This window comes from Lynx canadensis, chromosome C1 (assembly GCF_007474595.2).
Source record: "Lynx canadensis isolate LIC74 chromosome C1, mLynCan4.pri.v2, whole genome shotgun sequence".
NCBI classification, from domain to species: domain Eukaryota; kingdom Metazoa; phylum Chordata; class Mammalia; order Carnivora; family Felidae; genus Lynx; species Lynx canadensis.
In genome coordinates, this window is record NC_044310.1 from 36,642,008 (window position 1) to 36,663,089 (window position 21,082).

General features: G+C 48.6%; 1 protein-coding gene across 10 annotated transcripts in view; it reads right to left on the minus strand.

Moving 5' to 3' along the window:
- Window positions 1–5: 5 nt before the first annotated feature.
- MKNK1 (MAPK interacting serine/threonine kinase 1) overlaps window positions 6–21,082 on the minus strand; it is a 53,091-nt gene continuing 32,014 nt past the window's right edge. For 5 of the 10 annotated variants that reach the window (XM_030326630.1, XM_030326629.1, XM_030326627.1 and 2 more), the window contains 10 exons: window positions 20,161–20,258; window positions 16,876–16,955; window positions 15,255–15,328; window positions 13,015–13,119; window positions 9,740–9,795; window positions 6,686–6,781; window positions 4,939–5,133; window positions 4,065–4,229; window positions 2,596–2,639; window positions 6–1,303 (listed from right to left, as the gene is read on the minus strand). In XM_030326630.1, the coding sequence (XP_030182490.1) occupies window positions 1,075–1,303; window positions 2,596–2,639; window positions 4,065–4,229; window positions 4,939–5,133; window positions 6,686–6,781; window positions 9,740–9,795; window positions 13,015–13,119; window positions 15,255–15,328; window positions 16,876–16,955; window positions 20,161–20,258 (1,142 nt within the window). In that variant the 3' untranslated portion in view covers window positions 6–1,074. The remainder of the gene's footprint in view (window positions 1,304–2,595; window positions 2,640–4,064; window positions 4,230–4,938; window positions 5,134–6,685; window positions 6,782–9,739; window positions 9,796–13,014; window positions 13,120–15,254; window positions 15,329–16,875; window positions 16,956–20,160; window positions 20,259–21,082) is intronic. The other 5 variants (XM_030326633.1, XM_030326631.1, XM_030326632.1 and 2 more) reach the window with 5 other exon arrangements.

Genomic DNA, 21,082 nt, shown 5'->3' on the forward strand with positions numbered 1-21,082 from the left:
ACAGCTAAAATTTAAAACAGTTTTATTAAAACAAGCACACTGTATAATAGCATTGTCGTTTGGTGTAAATGTCTTGTCTGACTTGTACAAATCGATTTTCTCTAGGTAGCTGCGCAGCCCAGCTTATCTGACGCCGGATGTGCCTTCACTCTCCGGCAGCAGACACCCGCGCCGCCTCTGATCTGGTGCCACGTCAGGTGCACGGCTCCTTCTAACTGCCCTGGACTGATGCTGCCCTCCAGCAGACACAGCCTCCAAGTCGCGCATCATCTCAACAGCTTAAAACCAGTTAGAATAATAGGAAACAGCTGATTAAAACCTTTCACATGCATGGACATTTGAGGAAGAGCGAGCCATTACGTGCTCTGGAAAATCCACGGGCTCGCAGTGGGAGTTGAAAGTCCCATCTTTGCTGGAAGTGCATGGTTAAAAAAAAAAACATTTTTTTAAATGAAATAATACGGACTTCAGCAGCAATCCCAAACAAGGAAGGGGATGATAAATGAGGGACACGTTTTGGTCCCGGCAAAGAAAGATTATGTGCTTCTCCAGTGCTACAGACTGGAAGACTGATCTGGCCTCCTGAACGCAGAAGGCTCCCTGCCCTCTCCTGAAGTGAGGGGATGGCTTTGTTCAGCCAGGGGAGGACATCCGGAGGACAGAGGAAGGTGGAAGGACCAGCGGGGGGTGGGGGGGGGGTGACAGTGCAAAGAGAAGAGAGAGCCTCTGTCAACTGCTGCTTCTCAAGGCTGGCTCCCTGAAGGCTGCAGCCCCAGCCGCCACTGCCGCCTGCTGCCCAGGAGAGCAGGCTGCATCCCGGATCCGCAGGCGGGTGAGCAGGTGGGCAGGAGCCCAGCAGAGATGTCCCTGCCGCAGGCGATTATGCAAAGTGACAAGTGATTGCTTTCCTTTTCAAAGACAACCCCTTTGGAAAGAGCTTTTTCCTTGAGGACTCTGGGGAAATGGGGGGTTGGGTGGCCTGGACGGAGCCACAGAGCAGCTCGCTCTACTTGCTCTGCAGACTTTGGCCAAGCCCGGGCAGGCTGAGGTCCTGGAGGTTGTGGCTGGAGTGGGTCAGAGTGTGGTGGGAGTTGGACACAGTTCCAGGTCATCACTGCGGCCTGCCTGGGCCAGGGCCCTCCGCCGGGCCAGGCGTGACTTGCATGGAGGAGAAAGCCTCACCGAGCACAAGCCCTCAGCCAGGGACTCCTCTGCCAGCTCGTCTTCCTCGCGCTGAGAAAGCTGGCGGTTAAAGGCGATGGCCTCAGCCGCGAAGAGTGTCAGGTCCATCGTGCTGCTATTTCTAGAGGGGCGGGCAGCACAGAGCAGAGGGAAGAGGGGCTCAGCGCCCTGGCTGGCTGCCTCCCAGACCCCCGGCAGCTTTTTCTGGGTGGCTTCCCCCAGAAGTCATTCTTGCCCGGGTTCAGAATCTGATTTCACTGAGGCTGGAATGACTTTGAGCCTCAACTACAGTCCTAAGACTTCAGAGTTGGGACAAATGCCCCCTTCTATTCAGAACACCCTCCTCTGAGCTCTCATGTTCCACACCCAGCTCTCCCAGAGGAAAGGCGCGGCACACGAAGCGCGCACCCATATATCCCCTCTCCCCTGTGAGGGCATAGAGCGCCAAGAGCAGGGGCTGTGCCTTTATGTCTGCGTCCCCAGGGCTCAGCTCAGGGCTAGCCTACAGCAGGCACCGTGGGTCTACCAAATACATCCTCTAAGGTGGACCAGAGGTTTGGAGCCTCAAGGCCCCTGGACACAGCTCTAGAGAATCAGCTAGGAACCAAGCTGGGCAGTAGCATTCTGGCTCACATGAATGGAGACTACAGTGGTGTAAGACCTCCCTGTGTGTCTCCCAGAAACTGGTCATGAGGTTGGTTCCTGGAGGGGTCCCCACAACGTGGTAGCCCTGGTCCTTTGGGAATAGGGCAGTGCTCACTAGGAACATGACCTAGTGTTAAAAGGACTAGAGTCCAACAGATCCGGGTTCAAAGTCCAACTCCCAAGGCTACTGTGTGGCCCTGAGTAAGTTACCATAATCTCTCTGCTCTCAGTTTTCTCATCCACAATATGGGGGTAATAGGTAAACCTCTCTTTTAAATTTATCCTACAGATTATGAATAGCATCTCTGCACAGCTCTTAGCAGCATATCTGGCACGTAGTATGTATTTACTTTCCAGTGGCCATTCCTATTGTGCCTAGTGGTGACAGGACAATCCGTCCCAGCACTTTACAGCACCTCCAGCCTGCTACTACAACCAGAGCAGCAGTAGGAAACCCTGGGGTGAATAACCCACAGAGAAGGTCTTTGGACTGTAAATGGTGATTTCTAGTTAGGATGTGAGTGGATATGGAAACAGGTTTCTCTCCTGCAGAGAGGCCTTGAAGGAGCTGCAGAGCAGAGGAGGCCATCAGGTGGCAGAAGAGAAGAGGGGAAAGAGGAAGAGACGTGCAGAGTAGGCAGACTGGGGAGCCCCTCCAGGAGGAGGACACCTGAGCCTAGAGATGGGCTCCCTGTCCCCACCTCCATCCCAATGTGGCTGAAAGTTTGAGGGACAGTCAAAGCCAAAGAAGGGGCATCGGGCATTTACCTCTGGAGGATTCGCGGCGTGGGGAGTCCCCTTTCTGGAGCTTGCTAGAATGGGAAGGACAGACGCGGGGGTAAGCACTGTTCCCTCCCTCAAGAGCTGCCCCTGCCCACCCCAGCACAGGGTGGGTACATTACTAGAGGCTCCTGGCCCAGCACAGAGACTTGGTCGAGCTTGCCTGTGGGGTCAGACCTTCCAAGGAGAGAGCAAGAAAGGCCCAGCTTGAACCCAGCTGCCTCTGCATGGAGAGCCACTCCCTGTGCCTGGCAGAGTCCTAACCTTCCTCCAAGACCCAGCCTGAGGGTCACTTCCCCTGTGAAGGAAGCATTTATACTCCCACCCATGCCACCTCCCTCCCCCTGTCCCAAGCAGAGGCTGGACCCTTGTCCTTTTGATAAGCATTTGTTACACTATCACATCATTTATTCCTGTCTCCCTCTTCCCACTAGAACATGAAGACAGGGATTGGGTCTTGCTCATCCCAGGACTGCAGAGTCCGGCATGGGGCAGGTGCTCAGTAAAGACAGCAACTCTTGGGTGGCTGGGAATTAGCCATTCAGAGATTCTTGGATTGGGTACCCCTGTAACATGGGGCTGGCAATGTTTGCTCCCTTCCACTGGCAGGGCCACTGAGGTTGGGTAGGGCCTGGCAGACCAATGACACAGTGAATCACAGGAGGTGTAGCAGACCCCTTAGAGGGGCAGATGTCGGGTACCATGACTAACTGAGGAGGACGGTTAAAAATGTCTCCTGGTAGGGGCGCCTGGGTGGCTCAGTCGGTTAAGCGGCTGACTTCAGCTCAGGTCATGATCTCATAGTTTTGTGAGTTCCAGCCCTGCATCAGGCTGTCTGCTGATGGCACAGAGCCCGTTGCAGATCCTCTGTCTCCCTCTCTTTCTGCCCCTTCCCTGCTCTCGCTCTCTAAAATATAAACAAACATTAAAAAAAATATTTTCTAGTAAGGACTTGGATCTTTAGTTTGGGGAAACCACCACCGTTGCCTTTTAGGCAAGCTGCACTCCAGGACCACATGGAGAATCTATGTGCCCCCAGTGCATCCTCACTGCAAGCAGGGCACCAAGCCCTGCTTCTGGGCATTCCCAGCTAATGGTATGTCTGTATAAGGGGAGGGTACCACAGACCCCAAATGCCAATACCAGACCGTGTGCCTCTGCCAATGGTAGGATGCATGAGCCAAATCCCCCAGAGGCCTCTGTCCATTCCTGAGAGGCATGGGTCAGTTAGGAGCTTCGTCTGAGGCTAAGATTAGAGCCAAGTCTATGACCAGTACGTGGCTCCTTCAGTGGCCAGTTCACTCCATATGTGCAGGGACTGAAGCTGCCGTATAGTCTCCCTCCAGCTGAAGTCAGACACCTGGGCTGCTGTCCAGTACTTGCTCCTATAAAAGCTTCCTCATGGCCACACTCCAGGCCCGAGGAGGTGGATGGCCACCCTGCCCTGGGTTACTCACCCCCTGCACCCAGGGGTGCTGCAGAACTTGGGCGGCACTCAGTCTCTGCTTTGCATCTCGAACCAGGAGCTTGGAGATGAGGTCTTTGGCCTCGCTGGAGATGTGTGCCCAGTCCTTGTCAGGAAACTCATACTTGCCTTCCTGGATGCTCTCAAACAGCTTGTTCTAGGTAAAGAAGATTCCTCCTGAGGCCACACTACCAGGGAATAAGCAGGATGTGGCTGCCATTGATTTGGTCACCCCAGGTCCCATTGACCTCAGCTGAAGCTGCAGCTCAGGGCTTGAGGATGCCACAGGCCAGGGCCCTCTCCGGCTCCCCTGTCCCCACTAAATCATCAGGCCACGCAGAATGCCCCTGGCGGGCACAGATGGCTAGGTCACCTGGGTGGCTAGGTGGGTGACACCTGGGGAAGACCAACTAGGGAACACAGCCCCAATTCCTTAGCCCTTTGTAAGGGGCCCCCACAAATGGGTTCCTCGCAACCTGTCAGGTCTCACCTCCCCAACCCTCAACCTTACAATTCTACCCTCCTTCCCCATACACACGCCGCTGTTTCACACCTCTGTGTCTTTGCTGGCGCTGCTGCTTCTGCTTCTATTCCTTGCCCCTCTGTCCCTGGGCTAGACTCATGTTTTAAGACTCAGCTCAGGTATGGTCTTCTCTAACAATCCTCCTCTGAGCTCCCAGCTGGGCTGAGTGCCCCACTGTCTCTCTCTCACCCTGTCACTGGCCCTTGGACAAAAGAGGGAAGGGGCACTATAGACCCCCTTCCAGAGCAGGAACAACCCTCAGCCCAGTCCTGCTAGGCATCCCACAAGCACGCTGACCCCCGCCCAGCAGGCCCTGTGCAGGGGGTACCGGTGCTGTGCTCACCTGGCACACCCTGCAGACCTCTCCCCGGTCCCAGCCACAGTCGGCCCCGCAGTGACCTACAAAGGGGGGGTAGCCACTCAGCATGATGTAGAGGACCACGCCCAGGCTCCACAGGTCACAGCGCTTGTCGTAAAAAGTGGCCTCGTCCCTGAAGACCTCCACCACCTCCGGGGCCATGTATTCTGCGGAACCACACTGTGGGGGCCAAGGTTGGGGAGGGGAAATGGCAGAGAAGGGAGAGGCTTAGTCACAGGGAGAGGAGATGGCGAAGAGCAGAATGAAATGGGACTTGAGCAAGAGGATGGGGTTGCAGAGCAAGAAGCTGTCAGGAAAGCCACCAGAGGGCTCACCTGATGCCACCAAGGCACTTAGAAAAGCTGGGCCAACTGAACATTTGTAAATGGAATCCTAGCATTCCTCACGATCACATGACCAGTTCCAGGTCACTTATCTTTTCAGGTCCTTCTCCAGTAGACAGAGGCTCCTGGTCAAGAAGCTGCAGGAGTCTCTCTGCCTCGGCTCTCTGCAGACAGTCACCTAATATACAGGCACCTGGCTGTACCAGGGGCATGGCTCTGGGAGGAGGTCTGTGGACATGTAATCCCATAAGGCAAGGAGTTCTTCAGGTGAAGCCCTGCCAAGCTTCTCTGTCATTTTAGACCAAGGAGGAGTAAGAATTTAGAATTAAGAGTCCATCAAAACTGGAACAGCTCTTAGAACAAATCCAACCTCCCTGCTTCTCCCATTTATAGATGGGAACACCAAGGACTAGGATGGGGCAGGGATTTGGTTCAAGCACATCAGTGGTAACCAAGTATAAGAATTCAGGATTCCTTCCTTCCATCCTTGCATGGAAAATGCTGATAAAAACAAAACAAATACTTTTTGCTCCCTTCTTCATTATTTCAGGCTCGCCCAGAGATACCTCCCTGGCCTCCAACGCACACACAACTAATTACAGGGAAGATGGGAAATGGAGAAAGGACTTTCTGTTATTGGTAATTAGAGTTAATGACTTTGAGAACAAGGTAGTTCGGTGTAGTAGAAGCTAATATGGAAACATTTCTAATAATGTTGATTAGAATAAGACACGAGCATAGTGAAATGCATGTCTTAAAAAAGGGTATTAGGAAAATTCACTTATGAAGCATGCAAATCTCAAAAGCCTCACAATAATTGCAGTACATCAGGTGTGTACAAGAGACGTCTTAGGAAGGACAGCTCCCAGCTGCATATCTGGGCATGAAATGTGAAGTAAAGGAAGCCGCAGGATAACTCAGCCAAGTGATCCTACGTGCAGGGAGCCGGGACCTCTCGGTTCGTGCCACAGAGAGACCACACTCCTGTCCTCCATCACAGGGGGACGCGCCCAGATGCTGCCGGGCACAGCGGAACTCTCAGAGCTACCATGTGCCCATGTGCAAAGGGCTGGCCTGGGACAGCGTCTGTCTTTACCTGGGTCAGGAGTCAGGGCTCAGCCTGTTCTCATAGATAGAATCTGTCCCATCATTGGCAGAGGACCCACCCCACACTGCAAGTTCTTTCATCAGCAGTTAAGCACTGGCAGGGTGGGGGGGGGGTGGCCCACTATGCAGTGGCCAGATGACAACTCAGGCAGATGGCAATGATGTAGATACACTCGGTTTTCCTTCCTTAGCCCCTGTTCTGCACTCCAGCTTTGGGTTGTGGGTACTCCAAATGACAGGAGCCCCGAAGGAGGTGGTACAGGGTGCCCAGCCATACATACTGGAGTGGTCAGCTCTGGTGTGGTTATGGGGGTGCAGGAGTTGTTCAGTTTCACCCCACTGCCCAAGTCAAAGTCACAGATTTTCACCGGAGACACCTGAAAAGGAAAGCCGAAAACAAGGTTACAAATATAAGAAACCCAAGGGCAGGAGGAGACCAGTGTGACTGTGACACACTTACCCCCTCTCACTCCCTCCCCTCATGTAGGAGGGGGGCCCTCTCACTGGCTCACTCTTGCTCTTGCCCTCGGGGATGCATTCTCTCTCCCTCTCTCTTTCTCTCTCTCTCTGTCTCTCTGTCTCTATGTTTATATGGCCACCATGCTGAAGCCCAGCTTTATCTGTTAGGTCATGTTTGCTGTCCTTGGGTTAACTAGAAATCACCTGAGGATTTATCCTAAGGTGCCCTCTGCCCCACACCCTTCCTCACTTCCTAAGGAAAAATGTGCACGCTACGTGGTGTCAGACTGCTGTGCACTTAGTAAAACAAGCAGGAAGCCTATGGAACTCTTGCCCACAAATGACAAATGACAAATGACAAATGATGGTACAGGTTGCAGAATCTGAGAAGTATGTATTCCTGAAAGACTCCTTGTGGCCTGTTCAGTGCAGGGCATGACCTCCGGTGTCTCAGGGTGACCAACTTGTTTTTGCTTGCTTGAGACTTTGCTGTTTGAGCACCGAAAGTTATGTATCCTGGGAAAGCCTACAGGCCCAAGCAGGCTGGGTTGGCTGGTCACCCATACTGGATGTTGCCCCTGAAACCACAGACAGCATTAGTCATCTCTGGAGCCAACCGGAAGGGCACTTTGTGCGCAAGCAGGAGAGTGGCCTGCGTGATGGAGGCAGCCCAGTGAGCCACTCCAAAATGCTGGTTTTGGGAGTCCCAGCTTTAGCCGTTTAACCTGCTAGGGAAGCCAGGACAGTCTCTCAACTTTTCTTCTTCCCTTCCTTTCTTTCCTTTCCCTTCCCTTCCTCCTTCTTCCCTTCTTCTCCTTCTTCTATTTTCTTTTCTTTTTCACTTAGCCTCTCTGTTTTTGTTGTGGTGGTGGTAAAATATGTAGAACAGAAAATAACCCAGTGGCAATAATTACATTCATACTGTTGTGCAACCATCACCAGTATCTGTTTCCAAAACTTTTCCATCATCCCAAACAGAAACCATTTGATAGTAATTCCCCATTTCCCCCTCTCCTTAGTAATGTCTAACCTACTTTCCGTCTGTATGAATTTGGCTATTTCAGATATTTCATGTAAGTAGAATCACACAGTATCTGTCTTTTTGTTTCTGGCTTATTTCACTTAGCATACTGTTTTCAACGTTCATCCATGATGTGGCATGGATCGGAACTTCATTCTGTTGTACGGCTGAACAACATACCATTGCATGGACAAGCCACGTTTTGTTTATCCATTTACCTGTTGTTGATGGACACTTGGGTTGTTTCCAGCTTTTGGCTATTGTGAATAACGCTCCAATGAACACTGATGTTCAAGTTCAAACCTCTGTTTTCAATTCTTTTGGGTATTATACCCAGGTGTGGAATTGCGGAGCGGTGTGGTAATTCTGTGTTTAGCTCTTTGAGGAACCGCCAGAATGCTTTCCATGGTAGCAGCACTGTTTTACACTCCTACCTATTTTTTTCCTTCTTTTTAAAATTCTAACCATCCTAGTAGCTGCAAAGTGGTATCTAATTGCGGTTTCAATTAGCATTTCCCTAATGACTAAGGATGTTGAGCATCTTTTCATATGTATAATGGCCATTTGTATACTTTTTTGGGGGAGAAATTTCTATTCAAGTCCTTTGCCCATTTTTAAACTTGGGCTGTATTTCTGATGTCGAGGTTTAGAAGTTCTTTATACATTTTGGATATTAAACTCTTATCAGATACATTATTTGCAAACATTCTCTCCCATTCTGTGGCTTATCATTTCATTTTCTTGATAATGTCTTTTGATGCTCAGGCATTCTTAGTTTTAGTTTTCAACCACAGAAAAGGGGCAACAATCCTGCACCATTAAGATCAAATGAAAGGATAAATGACATGAAAGCATATTGTAAATCAGAGGCAACAGAGTGGTTTAGAACGCCTGTGGAGTTCTGGGGTGAGACCACCTTAGTTTTAATCTATACTATTTATCAGCTGAGTATAAGTGCCAGGCACAACGTAAGTACTCAAGAAATGTTAGCTATGGTTATTACTAATAATCATAATGGTAATAGTGACAAATCATAAAGTCTTCTGCCAGAGCCACTGACGGGAAGTCACAAGATCTTATCTGAGCTAACGTATTACTATCCCCACAAAAGAGCTGTAAGTAGCAGGCTGGCTCCCACATTCACTCGAAGCCATTCCTGCTTGTGAGCTATCCCTTCAGTCAGACCAATATGTGTGTTCATATGTATACACTCTTATACGTACACAGAGCCATGAATGTGTGCCGACAAGGCCTCAGTCCCTCCAACAAACACAGAATTTGTCAAATTGATACATGCTTACAGAAGGGCAAACACTTCCATTTACTAGTAGGTTGAGGTAAAGTTTAAAGTATGTGGCATCTGTTCAACACCAAATGTAAGTGTTTTCTTATTAATGGGCACCTCTGGAAACAAAAACGGAAACAGAAACCCTTCTTAAGAACTTGCTTCCTAATTATCACTTCAAGTGGTGGACACTAGCTGGTGTGTGTACCGCAACACAAACATTTTTAGGCAGAGATTTGCTTCCCAGAAGATTGAGTTGTTGTTTACGACTCACATCAATTGCTCTAAAGCCTGGACTAGAAAACATTCGTTCTATGCAGGTCCCATGTATTTTATAAACTCTCAGGCTTAAGCCGATCACACTATTGATAAAGAGCAAGGAAGAGACAGGGAGGAAGCCAACTGGGAAGGCAGAAACGCCACACAGTAGGCATAACATTCTCACAGGTTCATAACAATCAGCTCAGGTTGGTATCCAAGGCCGATGGTGCTGCTAACAACCCAAAGGAAAGTGGAAGTGGCTTCCCCACATCAGTGTAAACTGTAATCTCCCAAGTCAGCCCTACGTACCTTTTCTGGAGACTCACACAATATATTTTCTGGCTTCAGATCGCGGTGAGCAATGCCTGAAATGACAAAGAGCAAAGAAAGGGTTAACATATGCACATAATTATCAAACATTCCACACACAATTAATTTTTTCCAAATGCTGTTGTTCGCAGATTAATTCCCAATTATGGTACATTAAAAAATCAACGAGCTGCAGGAGGCAGGAGTAACCGGAGACGAACCAAAAAGCACAGTTGATTCTGCAAGCTCTTTCGAAGCCAAAGCTTTAGAAGTCTGGCAGGGGTAAGTTGGGCCGAACGAGTCCCAGCCAGCCTACTCCTCAGCACCGCAGGGACGACCAAGAATAAGAAGCTAATATGAAGCAAAGAGCCTTGCAAATGGCCATGCTGGGACAGCAATGCAGAAATAATTAGTGCCTTGTTTAAGAGCATCTGGGGAGACTGAGGCTGCTCTACCTCATTTCTTCTTGGGTGGCCAACGTGTATTAAAGATGATTCCCTAAGCGGGACTCCCTGAATGGTCAGAACGCCAAGTGTTAGTTAACAAATCTTCCAAAGCTTGTCCAATCCCTTTCTCACCCGTGCTGCATGTCCAAAATAGTCATGCTAGAAGCACAGCAAGGACTGCTTTGGCCGAGGGTGCTGTTCTTAAGAGACACCTGCCCTGCATTTTGACCAGACCTCCTGCAGATAGCAGCTTACTCCATGAGGCGCTCAAGGCTGCTGACCTGGCCAAGAGGGCACCTGGGGGAAAACCACCTTCTGACCAAAGACAGGGACAAAGAACCAACTCATAGGGCCATGGCGGACACAGAAACCTTGATCCCTCTCTCCTCCTGCAGAATGCACAGTTCAGAGACAGAAAGGCTGGAAGGTTGAGCGAGAGCCAAACAGCTAGTGCCCAGAAGTACTGGAAAGTAGCAGAGGATTCATGGAGTAAGATGGAAAAGCAGAATCTGCTTTCCTAAAACTCCCTCGATGACCAAGTTCTTGGGCAGCCCTCCAATTCCCTGGTAGGAGGCAGAGGCCCAGCCCACCCAAGGCACTTCGTGAGGGAGGGAAAACCTGAGCTCCAGCAGGCTGAGTAACTTCATCAGTCACCTAATTGAATGAGAACCCAGAGCAGCTCTGTCCAGGCTGTACAAATTGAGTCGGGCTACAGCTTGCTGCACTAAAAGTGAAAGATATTTTCCATTACAGCAAGTGCTCCCACAGAAGGATCACGAGCCACACATGGAGTCCTGCTCTCCAAATAGGTGCCGATGGCCCAGTTGTCGCCCAGCCTGAGAACTGAGCGCCATGCCGTAATAATGGGCCTGCCTTTGTGAGCACACCAGCCATCGACCTGCTCTGGTTCATTTCCCAGAGGTTAAGCTGCAGTGTGTCCAGTATTTAAAAGTGTGGAACTTGTTTCAGGGCTGACCCATTCTTGCCCAATTCATCTTCCCAGCATGAAGTTATTTAGAAAACAGCCAAGTTCAGCTGGAAATCGTTTTTCATCCCCTCCAACTTCAAGTCACATGGGCAGCTGGCCAGCTAGATGTTAACAAGCACTTCAGAACTCCTAAGACACACCAGCTCAGTTCCCTTTAGTGCATTCTTCTAAAAAAATTAAAAAATAAATAAATAAAAAATAAAACCGCCTTTACCCCCCTCTAAGGTATGGATCTTGCAAAAAGCGTGACCCAGTTTTGCAATCTACAGAGGCAGCTTGGGGAACAGTTGTAAATCTTTGTCAAGCAGGTGTTACCTACATGCATCCCAGCTTTCAGAAACAGAACTAGTGCTATTCATCATGCGGGGGAAAGTACAGATGCCCCTCCTAGGAACTTTCGTCCCATGTGCAAGTCAGGTGCCCAACACGGGCACTGTCGACACGGAGATCTCCCTTTAGCCATGGAGGGAAACAAGGCGGGACCAGTGAGGCTGAACTTCCCTGCACACATGCCACCCGGGTCTGCGCTGCTCTGTGCACCCAGCATGCCTACAAGTGGTCTCTTGCAACCAGTGTGGCTGGCCCATACCCACAATAGCGGAAGGGAGCAGAGCTAAGTCCCAGATTATTCGTTCCACCCACATCCCCCACCAGACACAATGCTTTATTTTAAGGGAATTAATATTAGCAATAAAAATACTTCTGTCCGGCAGGGGTTAAGGGTGGAGGAGATAACATTACTGAGCTACTAAGTGCCGGGCACTTCGCTCCAACTGTGCTATACATACACAACACAGACACAGGCTGCATGCAATTCTGTAAGTGAGTTAGAAATAGTGCCTAACACTGACTATGTGAGTGTTAACTACTGTTGATGATATAACTCTCTCTCTTCACACCATCACTCTGTGGGTTGGCATTATTACCGAGAGAGCACATAGTGGGTAAAAAGTGAAGCCAGAATTCATTTTTCCGTGGCACTGCTGTTAGGCAAATTTAAAAAATATAATAATCAAGGGTGCCTGGGTGGCTCAGTTGGTTAAGTGTCCAAAACTCGATTTCAGTTCAGGTCACGATCTCATGGTTCATGAGTTCGAGCCCTGCGCTGGGCTCTGCACTGACACAGCACAGCCTGCTTGGGATTCTCTCTCCCTTTCTCTCTGCCCCTCCTCTCCCTCTCTCTCTCAAATTAAGTAAATAAACATTTAAAAAAATGTAATAGTCAAACATACTTATGGAAATACAAAAACATTTAATTTGCAAAAAGATTTAATTCACTATAAAAGTTCTGAAATAATCAGTTTTAGATAAGGGACTGTTAACTGAAGTGTAATTTGGACAATAGCAACCCGTGATTTACCATCACGATGTTCAACAGATACCTCAACCATGTTAGTAGAAAAACGCATTTTCCATTTATGACAAACAAGATACAAAACTAGATACATACTATCATGCTGATTCTGGAGAGATGCAGGTGACGTATGTAAAGACTAGAAAGAGTAACACCCACATATCTACACTGGAATAGTAGTGTTATGATGAGGCTTGCACTCTTCACTAGGACAGGAGAAGGAGATCATCCATACCCACACGCTCACACATCTTGTTCAACATGAAATTTACTTTTTCCTCCCTGCTCCTTCCCCTGTGCCCCTCCCCTTCTTAAAAGCGCCACATCTGCCCACCATCCACATCAGAAGCCTAGTGCCGTCCTGGTTTGCTCCCTCACCCTCATGGGCGGGCCTGCCGGCTGTACCAGCTCCTGGCCCAGCTCCTCTCCCTCCGTCCTCAGAGGCTGGCTGGCCCAACCCAATCACTGAGGCGAAGGCTTGGTTCACCTTTGGTGTGCAGGAAGTCAAGGGCAGCGGCCACATCCCGCACCACTCGGCTGGCTTCTCGCTCATTGAAGTGCTTCTGCTTCTGGATGTGGGCCAGGATGGAGCCTGGGGAGCAGAGGAGACACACAGCTATGCCTTTTCGGGCCTTAGGAAGTATAAATTCTCAGAGGCCAGTTTTCACAAGTTTGGGGTGGGGACACAGGCTTATTCATCACTAAATGTCCAGCACCCATTTGGTACCTGGCACCAAGGAGACACGAGCACAGAACTGGATGGAACAGAACTGCATTGCTATCTTCTGTACCTGCCCATGATGAGCACAGAAGGGACAGCAAACAACTATTTAAATGACCAAAAATACTAGCACCATCAGGGCAGGTCTGACTTATGAAATAAGAAAGAACTAAAAGTGAATCCACATACGGTTGGGGGCCTCTCCACAGGAACTTTACCTCCTCTGCATTTGATCTCAGATCCAAACAAGAGCATGAGCCTTTAAACAGAAATTCCACACCCTCACCAGATATGTAAAGGTCTAGAAAAAGAGGGGAAAGTACTTTCCCTCTGAATTTTCCTATTTATTATTAATATCATTGTTACTACTTTGTTGGCAATGGCTAACATTTATTGAGTGGTTACTATGTGCCAGGCACTAAGTAATACTCTTGAACAGATTATCTTAGCCTCACCATAACTGTATGAAATGTATAAAATACAGCTATCCTCATTTTACAGGTGGGGAACCTAAAGCCAAGAATGGGTAAGCCACTTGCTAAGATGACACCCCACTAAGTGGAGGCATGAGGACGTAAGCCCACTAAGTCTGACTGGAGAACCTGTGCACATCCCCTGAACCAGATGTGTGGTCTGACTGCTGGGGGCATGGGCTGCCCTGAGCCATCCACAATCTCTTTTCCCACTGGGTCTAGCCTCAGTAGGGTTGCACTCTAAGCAATACGGTTATAGATGACCCCTAGCATTTCAAATGTAATGTCTCGGTGTTGTTGGGCAGGGCAGGAGCACATGGCCTGGCTCCATGTGGTCTATGCTCACTCCTGGAAGCTGGAGGTATCATCTCTGTATCTTAAAAATGGCACGTGTTTACTTATTGCTGGTTTTTGGCATGGGGAGGGGATGAAAGATCTCTCACTTGCCAGATTAAACAATGAAAGGATCCCAGCATGCTAAGGAACATTGCCAGAAAACTGGCTCCTGGCTAGGTCTCAGGCTTGCTCTACTCTAGTGAGTCTCTTGCTTCCAAATTTGTTAAAGCGGAAGATAGAGAGTGACATGCTACTTGCTTCTAAGATAGCCTCCAGTACACCCTATTATTTTCATAATATTAACAGCTGACATTTATTGACCCCTTAGTGCCTATGGGGCACTGTGCGAAGCATTTGACATGAATGATCTCATTTAATCTTCAGAGCTATCAGAGAGGGTAGGTACTGTCATTATCCCTATTTTACAGACGAGAACATTGTTTAGAAAGGTTTAGAAAGGTTATGTGACTTGCCCAAGGTCACACAGCTAGTAAGTGATGGAGCTATACTTAAACTCAGCTTTACTGGTTTCTAAAGCATGCTCCCTTAGCCACCAAACCCCTCCACATGGCCCTCCACTCAGCTCCAGATAGCCTCCCTAACCTGTACCCTGCAGATCTGTCCTCGGGCTGGATGAATGATGGTAAGGGCAAGGGCTCCTCTATCCCCTTCTCTACGTCAGGAAAGCAACTTCAACAGACATTCCAGTGACTATGTGCATGGGCGATGGCAGTAGTGGTGATGGTTAAGAGTGGCATCTTTCTATCTGAAGGATCCAGATTCTCAGGCCTCCTCTCTATCCTGGGTCTATGTCCTAAGCCATGGGACCCTCCGTTCCTCTGGTGAGCCTTTCTGGCCTTCACAATGTATGCAAGAGCTTCCACCCCACAATTAATTTAAATAGAGAACATGTCAAAACACTGGATTGATAAATTGATAAGTAAATGTATCTATATATGAGTCCTATTATAATGAGAAGGCATTTTTAGAATGCCCACACAGGTGACATTCTAGGCTCTGCAAAATGCTAATTATCATCCTTCCCTCCGGCCTCCCTTCTCCCAAATCAAGGGCAGTTTTAAGTCCTTCATCCTTTTTATTAGCTTGACTCATTTTAGAAGTCTCTGGGATTCGTGATGGATGATCACCGTTCTGGGTCTTAATCAGAAGTCCAAACACATACTCAACAGTAAGTACCTCCTTGCAATTTCTCAAAGACCAAGTAAAACCTTGTGTCATCTTCAAAGAACTCAATCAGCTCCAAAATGTTCCTTAAATAGGAAAACAAAAAAATAGGAGGAAAGGGGGAAAAAAAGGAAAATGGTATCATATATTAAAGCCCGCTTACAAATATACAATGACAAAAAATTCACAACGCCCTGTAGCAGGGCAGAAATCAGCTTCAAATCAGAATGCTTATTAAAGACCCATGTTTGAGAAGTAGCCAGTGGTGTTAGCAAGACTCAGGTCACCTTATCTTTCCATAATGTTCGGTCTCTGGTGTTTTCACCAAGCCTGTGCTGTCAAACCCCAACCCTAAAACCCACTAGGTAGAGTTATAAAAAAGTCCTGGTCACATTAAACTGAATAAAATCTGCAGCCGACTGGAAGCAATTGCGGCTAATAACACTGAATAGTAGGTGTGTGTCCTGGAGGCAGGCAGCAAATAATTACTTGCCCTCCCTCTTGCCCATAAATCACGGGGCAGTATTTACATTGCCTGGAGAAAATGGAAACATCTGTCAAATAGACTTGGGGCCTAACGTGGGCACCGCTAGACCCTAACTGCTAAGCGCTGCTTAATGAAACGGCCGCGTTCCCGCCACCGCAGCACTTGTGGCCTTCCCCGGTGAGCACTCTCTGTCTGCCTGCGCATTACCGGGCTCTGCCAACAAGGTCGTCTTGTAACTCAGGAGGGAAGCCACCAGCCTGGATATCGGAGGTGTTGGGGGCTTTTTTTCTTTTAAAGAACGAAATAAACCAAGTAGAGTCTCTAATGCTGAACTCAGAAGCTGCAGGGCTGAAAATAAAAACCTGTCCCTCATAAAAAAATGCTGACCACTTTGGGAGACACCAGGCTTTTACTGGTGTGAAGGCATCCAAATAAGATGACTGAAATGGCCTGATTTGAAAGAAGATTGTGGAGGTAGCGCCTGGAGTTAAATCAACAGCAGCCCCCGCCCTCCAAGCTTAATGACAAAGCCATCAATACCTGGCCGCTGGCTCCCCGCTGACCCTGCTGTGCAGGGAGAGAGAGTGGGAAGCAGAGTCTTAGAGGTGACCCTGATTTAAAGCCACCGTGGGACAGCCGCTCATTTGGAGCTGGTGGTGAGCAGGCTGAGGCGGGGCTGGAGACCACCTTGGCCCAGCTGTCCAGCACAGTGCCCGGCAGCTTCTTCCGCCTGAGCAGTGGCCACACAGACACAGGTATGCTAGGAACGGAACACATCCTCAACTAGTCATTACAGCTGGGCCCTAAAGTTGCGTGTCGGGGGACAGACACTGCGTCGGCCTGGTTCCCACAGGCACTTGAAAGAAACAGAATCCCAATTTTCTCCCAGCCCCTCACTCAGATTGCTCACTCTTCCAACTTGCCTGTATTGTTATTTATAGTATTGCAGCCTGAACAGAAGCAAAGGCCACCCTGCTTCTGTCCCCACTCTCTCTTTTTAAACACGGAAAGACAGAAGGAATCCTGTGCAGTTGTAGCCAAGGAGTGAGAGCTAAATGCTGGGGTTGGGAGGTGGTGAGAAAGAACTTTTTCTGCAGCTAAGTATCCCCCCAAGAGAAGTAGCAAGTAACCCAAGACTGTACTCACTTGTTTCCTTGACACTGATAGAGCGTCTCCACCTCTCGGAATACCCTACTCCGACTGTGCCCTGCTTGTTTTTCGATGATCTGTGGGAAGAATAAAATCTGTCATACCCACCTGACCTCGAAACATGTCTCAGCAGGATCCCTCTGGGAGACTGCAAGGCCCAATTCAGCCCACAGCCGGTTTCAAGCACAAGCCTGGAGTAGACCCTGGCACTGTGACTCTGCCGGCAACACGACAGACTGGCCTGCCTGAGGGATTTCCAGCCTGGCTGGGCCTGTTTGACTCTGGCCAGGCAAACACGGTGGAAGCCATGGGGTGGTTGCCCCCAGCTGCCCAGGGGAGACTGAAGCTGCCGGCAAGAAGATAAAGAGCTACCTCTACCCAGCTCCTACCCCAAGGGCATCTCTTCCTGCCTTAAGGGTAAGATTTACAACCTCCACTGAAGGACCTCCCAGGGTTGAAGGAACAGCAAGGGGGATGGAGGACACAGTGGAGAGGGACTAAAGCTCCAAGGCCCAGCTCAGACCCCACCTCTGCAGTTCTGCAGAGAACCTGCCCTTCGGCAGGCGCTGCATTAAGTAATTCAGGTCCGTGGTCTCAGTTAACTCTTACAACACAATCCAAAAGACAGGAAGAGGTCAAACATTCTGCCCACAGCTCTGGTAAGTGGTGAAAGGGTTGCCATTCCAGTCCAGAGCTGCCTCCAAAGCCCTTGCTATCCTATCCCTGTCTGTACCCTGTCCAGCTTCTCTCAGGGAGCTGAGGGGCGTTGTCTCTCCCTCCCGTACCTGGGGGTGCCTGGCAAGTACGAACTGAAGGGGTGAGCCAACAGGTGAGCAGGTGGTTTAAGTAGGGAGGGACTGGTTAGCTCCAAACACCTCCATGGACCCCTCCCGAGCCCCAGACCACCGCAAGTCGCACATGGGGGCAAGTCCTCTGCAGAGACGGCTCTGCTTTACAGTCCCACGTGCGGAGTGGGCACAGCACAGACGACGACATCCTGCTCCTTCATTCCCAGGTTGCTATATTCAAACCACTCCTATATGCTGCAGCACAAACACCCATGTCCAGGTGTAATGTTCTATACAAGCCCACGTCTGTTAGTAAACCACTGTGGGCCCATTTCTAAGCAGTCAGAGAGGTGCAGTGCCGGGGCACAGAAGCCATTCGACTTGTTCACTCACCTATCATTTCGCATCAAAGTCAGGAAGAACCTTGTAGCAGGCAAGTTATTCAGCAATGGCATTATTTTCTCTGCAGAGGTAATGGACCCCTGCTATCAGAGGTGGGGGAGCAGAACACAGGCAACTATTTGAGGAGTTATGGAAGAAATTCAGGACCAGATTATCCTGAAACTCCATTCCAATCCTGAGACTCTAGGATTTGTCAGTTGGATGCCTGTAGGGAAGCCCTAATAAAACCAATGTTGTGGGGCCATGCTGGCAGAAGTAGTACATCTTTAGGGAGCCTCCAAAGGACAGGAGAGATGTGGGCCAAACTGCTCAATTCAAAGAATTAGCAAGCTAGGGTCCTGTGTTTGCACCAAAGATGCTGGGGGAGGCATGGAGGGCCAGGTTTTCCTCTTACGATCCAACCCCGAAGAAATAGGTCTGGATGGATGCATTTGAAAACCAATTTGTATTTGTGATTTATTGCCACACTTAAGCATATTTTTAAAAAATTACCTGTAATTTATACTGATGTTTCCAAAAAGGAATTGAGGTAATACTTTCGTTACCATATGAAGCAACACTCCAGCAACAAGGACTATGGCTTAGCAGAAGTTTTGCCTTCATTAATCCACAGCTGGGACTATGGACAGTTGGTTAAAAGAAGAAACACTTCTTTCAGAAGCCACTTTGGCTGGGTTTGCCTGTATGAGGCAGCGCTTTGACCTGGGCGTTCAGGTGGATGATGGGAAATACACCTGAATTACCCCCTTGGATTTAATGTGACCTTGTTTCCAGATCAGTGGTTCCCAAACTTTGGTGGGAGTAAGAATCACCTGGGGAACTTGGTAAAACAACAACAACAACAAAAAACAAACAAACAAACAAAAAACCCAAAGACCTAGACCCTATCCTTTATCAAGAAACTGGGTCTCTGTGCTGTTAGCTCTCTAGATGATTCTGATCCACACTAAATGGAAAATGGCCCTAAATAAGGGCTTCCCCAACATCAGCAAGTGTCAGAACCACTTGGAGAGCTGGCTACAATCAAAGTGCTGGGTCCACCCCTAGTTTCTGACTTGGTAGGTCTGGGATGGAGCCAGATAATCTATAATTTCTGACAAGTTCCCAGGCAATGCTGACACTATTGGTGCAGGAACCACACTTTGAGATCCATCCCTTCTTCCACGTGGAGCTGGCAAATGGAGGCACAGAGGGGTAGAGTGAGCCACCCCAAGGTCATGCAGCAAGAAGCCACCTCTCCTGCCCCAAAGCTGAGTGCTCAGTCCTCATTATTATACTATACATCACTTTACAGCATTTTATAATTTGTAGGGTCTCTAAATCTACCAGTTCATTTTTATTTTCATCTTCATAACCACTCCATGAGATAGGAAGGGCAGGTATTATTGTGTTCATTTTAGAGATGTGGGAACTGAGGCTTAAGTAGGTTCAGTGACTTGCCCAAAGTCAAGTAGTAGTTTGTTAAAACAGAGATTCATGGGGCGCCTGGGTGGCTCAGTCGGTTGAGCGTCCGACTTCAGCTCAGGTCACGATCTTTCGGTCTGTGGGTTCGAGCTCTGCGTTGGGCTCTGTGCTGACAGCTCAGAGCCTGGAGCCTGCTTTGGATTCTGTGTCTCCCTCTCTCTATACCCCTCCCCCACTCATGCTCTGTCTCTCTCTCTCTGTCAAAAATAAATCAACATGAAAAAAAAAATTAAAACAGAGATTCAGGTAGGCCTTCTAATTCCAAATCTGGTTGTCTACTCCCTGAAGCTTACTTTATTTTTCAGAATAATCAAAAGCAGCTTACTACTGGCCAGGCATTGTTCTAAGCACTTTACACATATTTATTCAATCCCTACATCAATACTGTATAGTTTCTATTATTATACCCATTTTACAGACAAGGCAACTGAAGGGCAGGGGTGTTAAGTAACTTGCCCAATGTTACCCAGCAAGTAAGTTGAAAAACCAAGAGCTGAATCCAGTGAATACAACTTTGGAGCCTCCATTTTTATTGAGTTGCCATATGGCAGAATATAAAATTTATTTGGCTTAGGACAAGCGACACCTATTTGCAAAGTAAAGCCTGGCATCCAGATGAGACACTCACTTTGACAGCATACTCTTTGCCATTCTGCAGGCTCACGGCACCTTGGACTTTGGCATAGGCTCCCTCTCCAAGCAATTCAGAGGTCAGCTTGTACATATCTAGAAGTGAAATGGGTGAGAGGAATTACGAGATGAGTCACGCCTTTTCAAGCCAACATGGAAAGAGGAGCTTCTGCCACTGCCCGTCCCTGTGTGACAGCCTAGGCACACACAATGGCTCCGCAGCACTCAGTGATGAGGAAGATCATTAACTGTCCCAGCCATCTTAGGACTCAGTTTCTCAACAGCCACACCACATCGAAGGCATCCTGTTCCTCATTTTAGAGATGAGGTCAGTGAAAGAGTTTCAATTCAGCCCACACCTCCTGAGCATCCACTATGTGCCGGACAACATATTAAACTCATAATAGCGACAGAGTGAGGAATAAAGTATAGTCCCTGCCCTTTGAGGGTCACAGTCCAGTGGGAAAGACAGTCATATCAACAAATGACTCCAGAATAAACCAGGCAGTGGTAAGTACTATTATAAAGGGACAAGACACAGTGAAAAAGAACAAGGGGAGGGAAAGGTTAAATCTGTTTAGGGAAACTGGAGGATCCTCATAGAAGGAGTGTGATTCAAATGGACATCATTCATTCATTTACTCATTTACTCATTTTTTGAGCACCTGCTCTGGGCCTACGTCTGTGCTAGGCACTGGTGATAAAAGGGAAATAAAGCAGTTTTGTTTTACACCACACACAGAAGTCACTGGAGGTTTCGAGAAGTTTCCAGAAGTCACCCACAGGAAACAGGAGACAGAAGTAGGATGCAAACGGATGCCTTGAGGTTTTTAGGGTGCTGAGTCAGGGCAGTTCTAACAGAGGAATAGGCCTGGGTTGAAAGAACATACAGGTAACCTGCCTAAGCTCACAAATAGCAC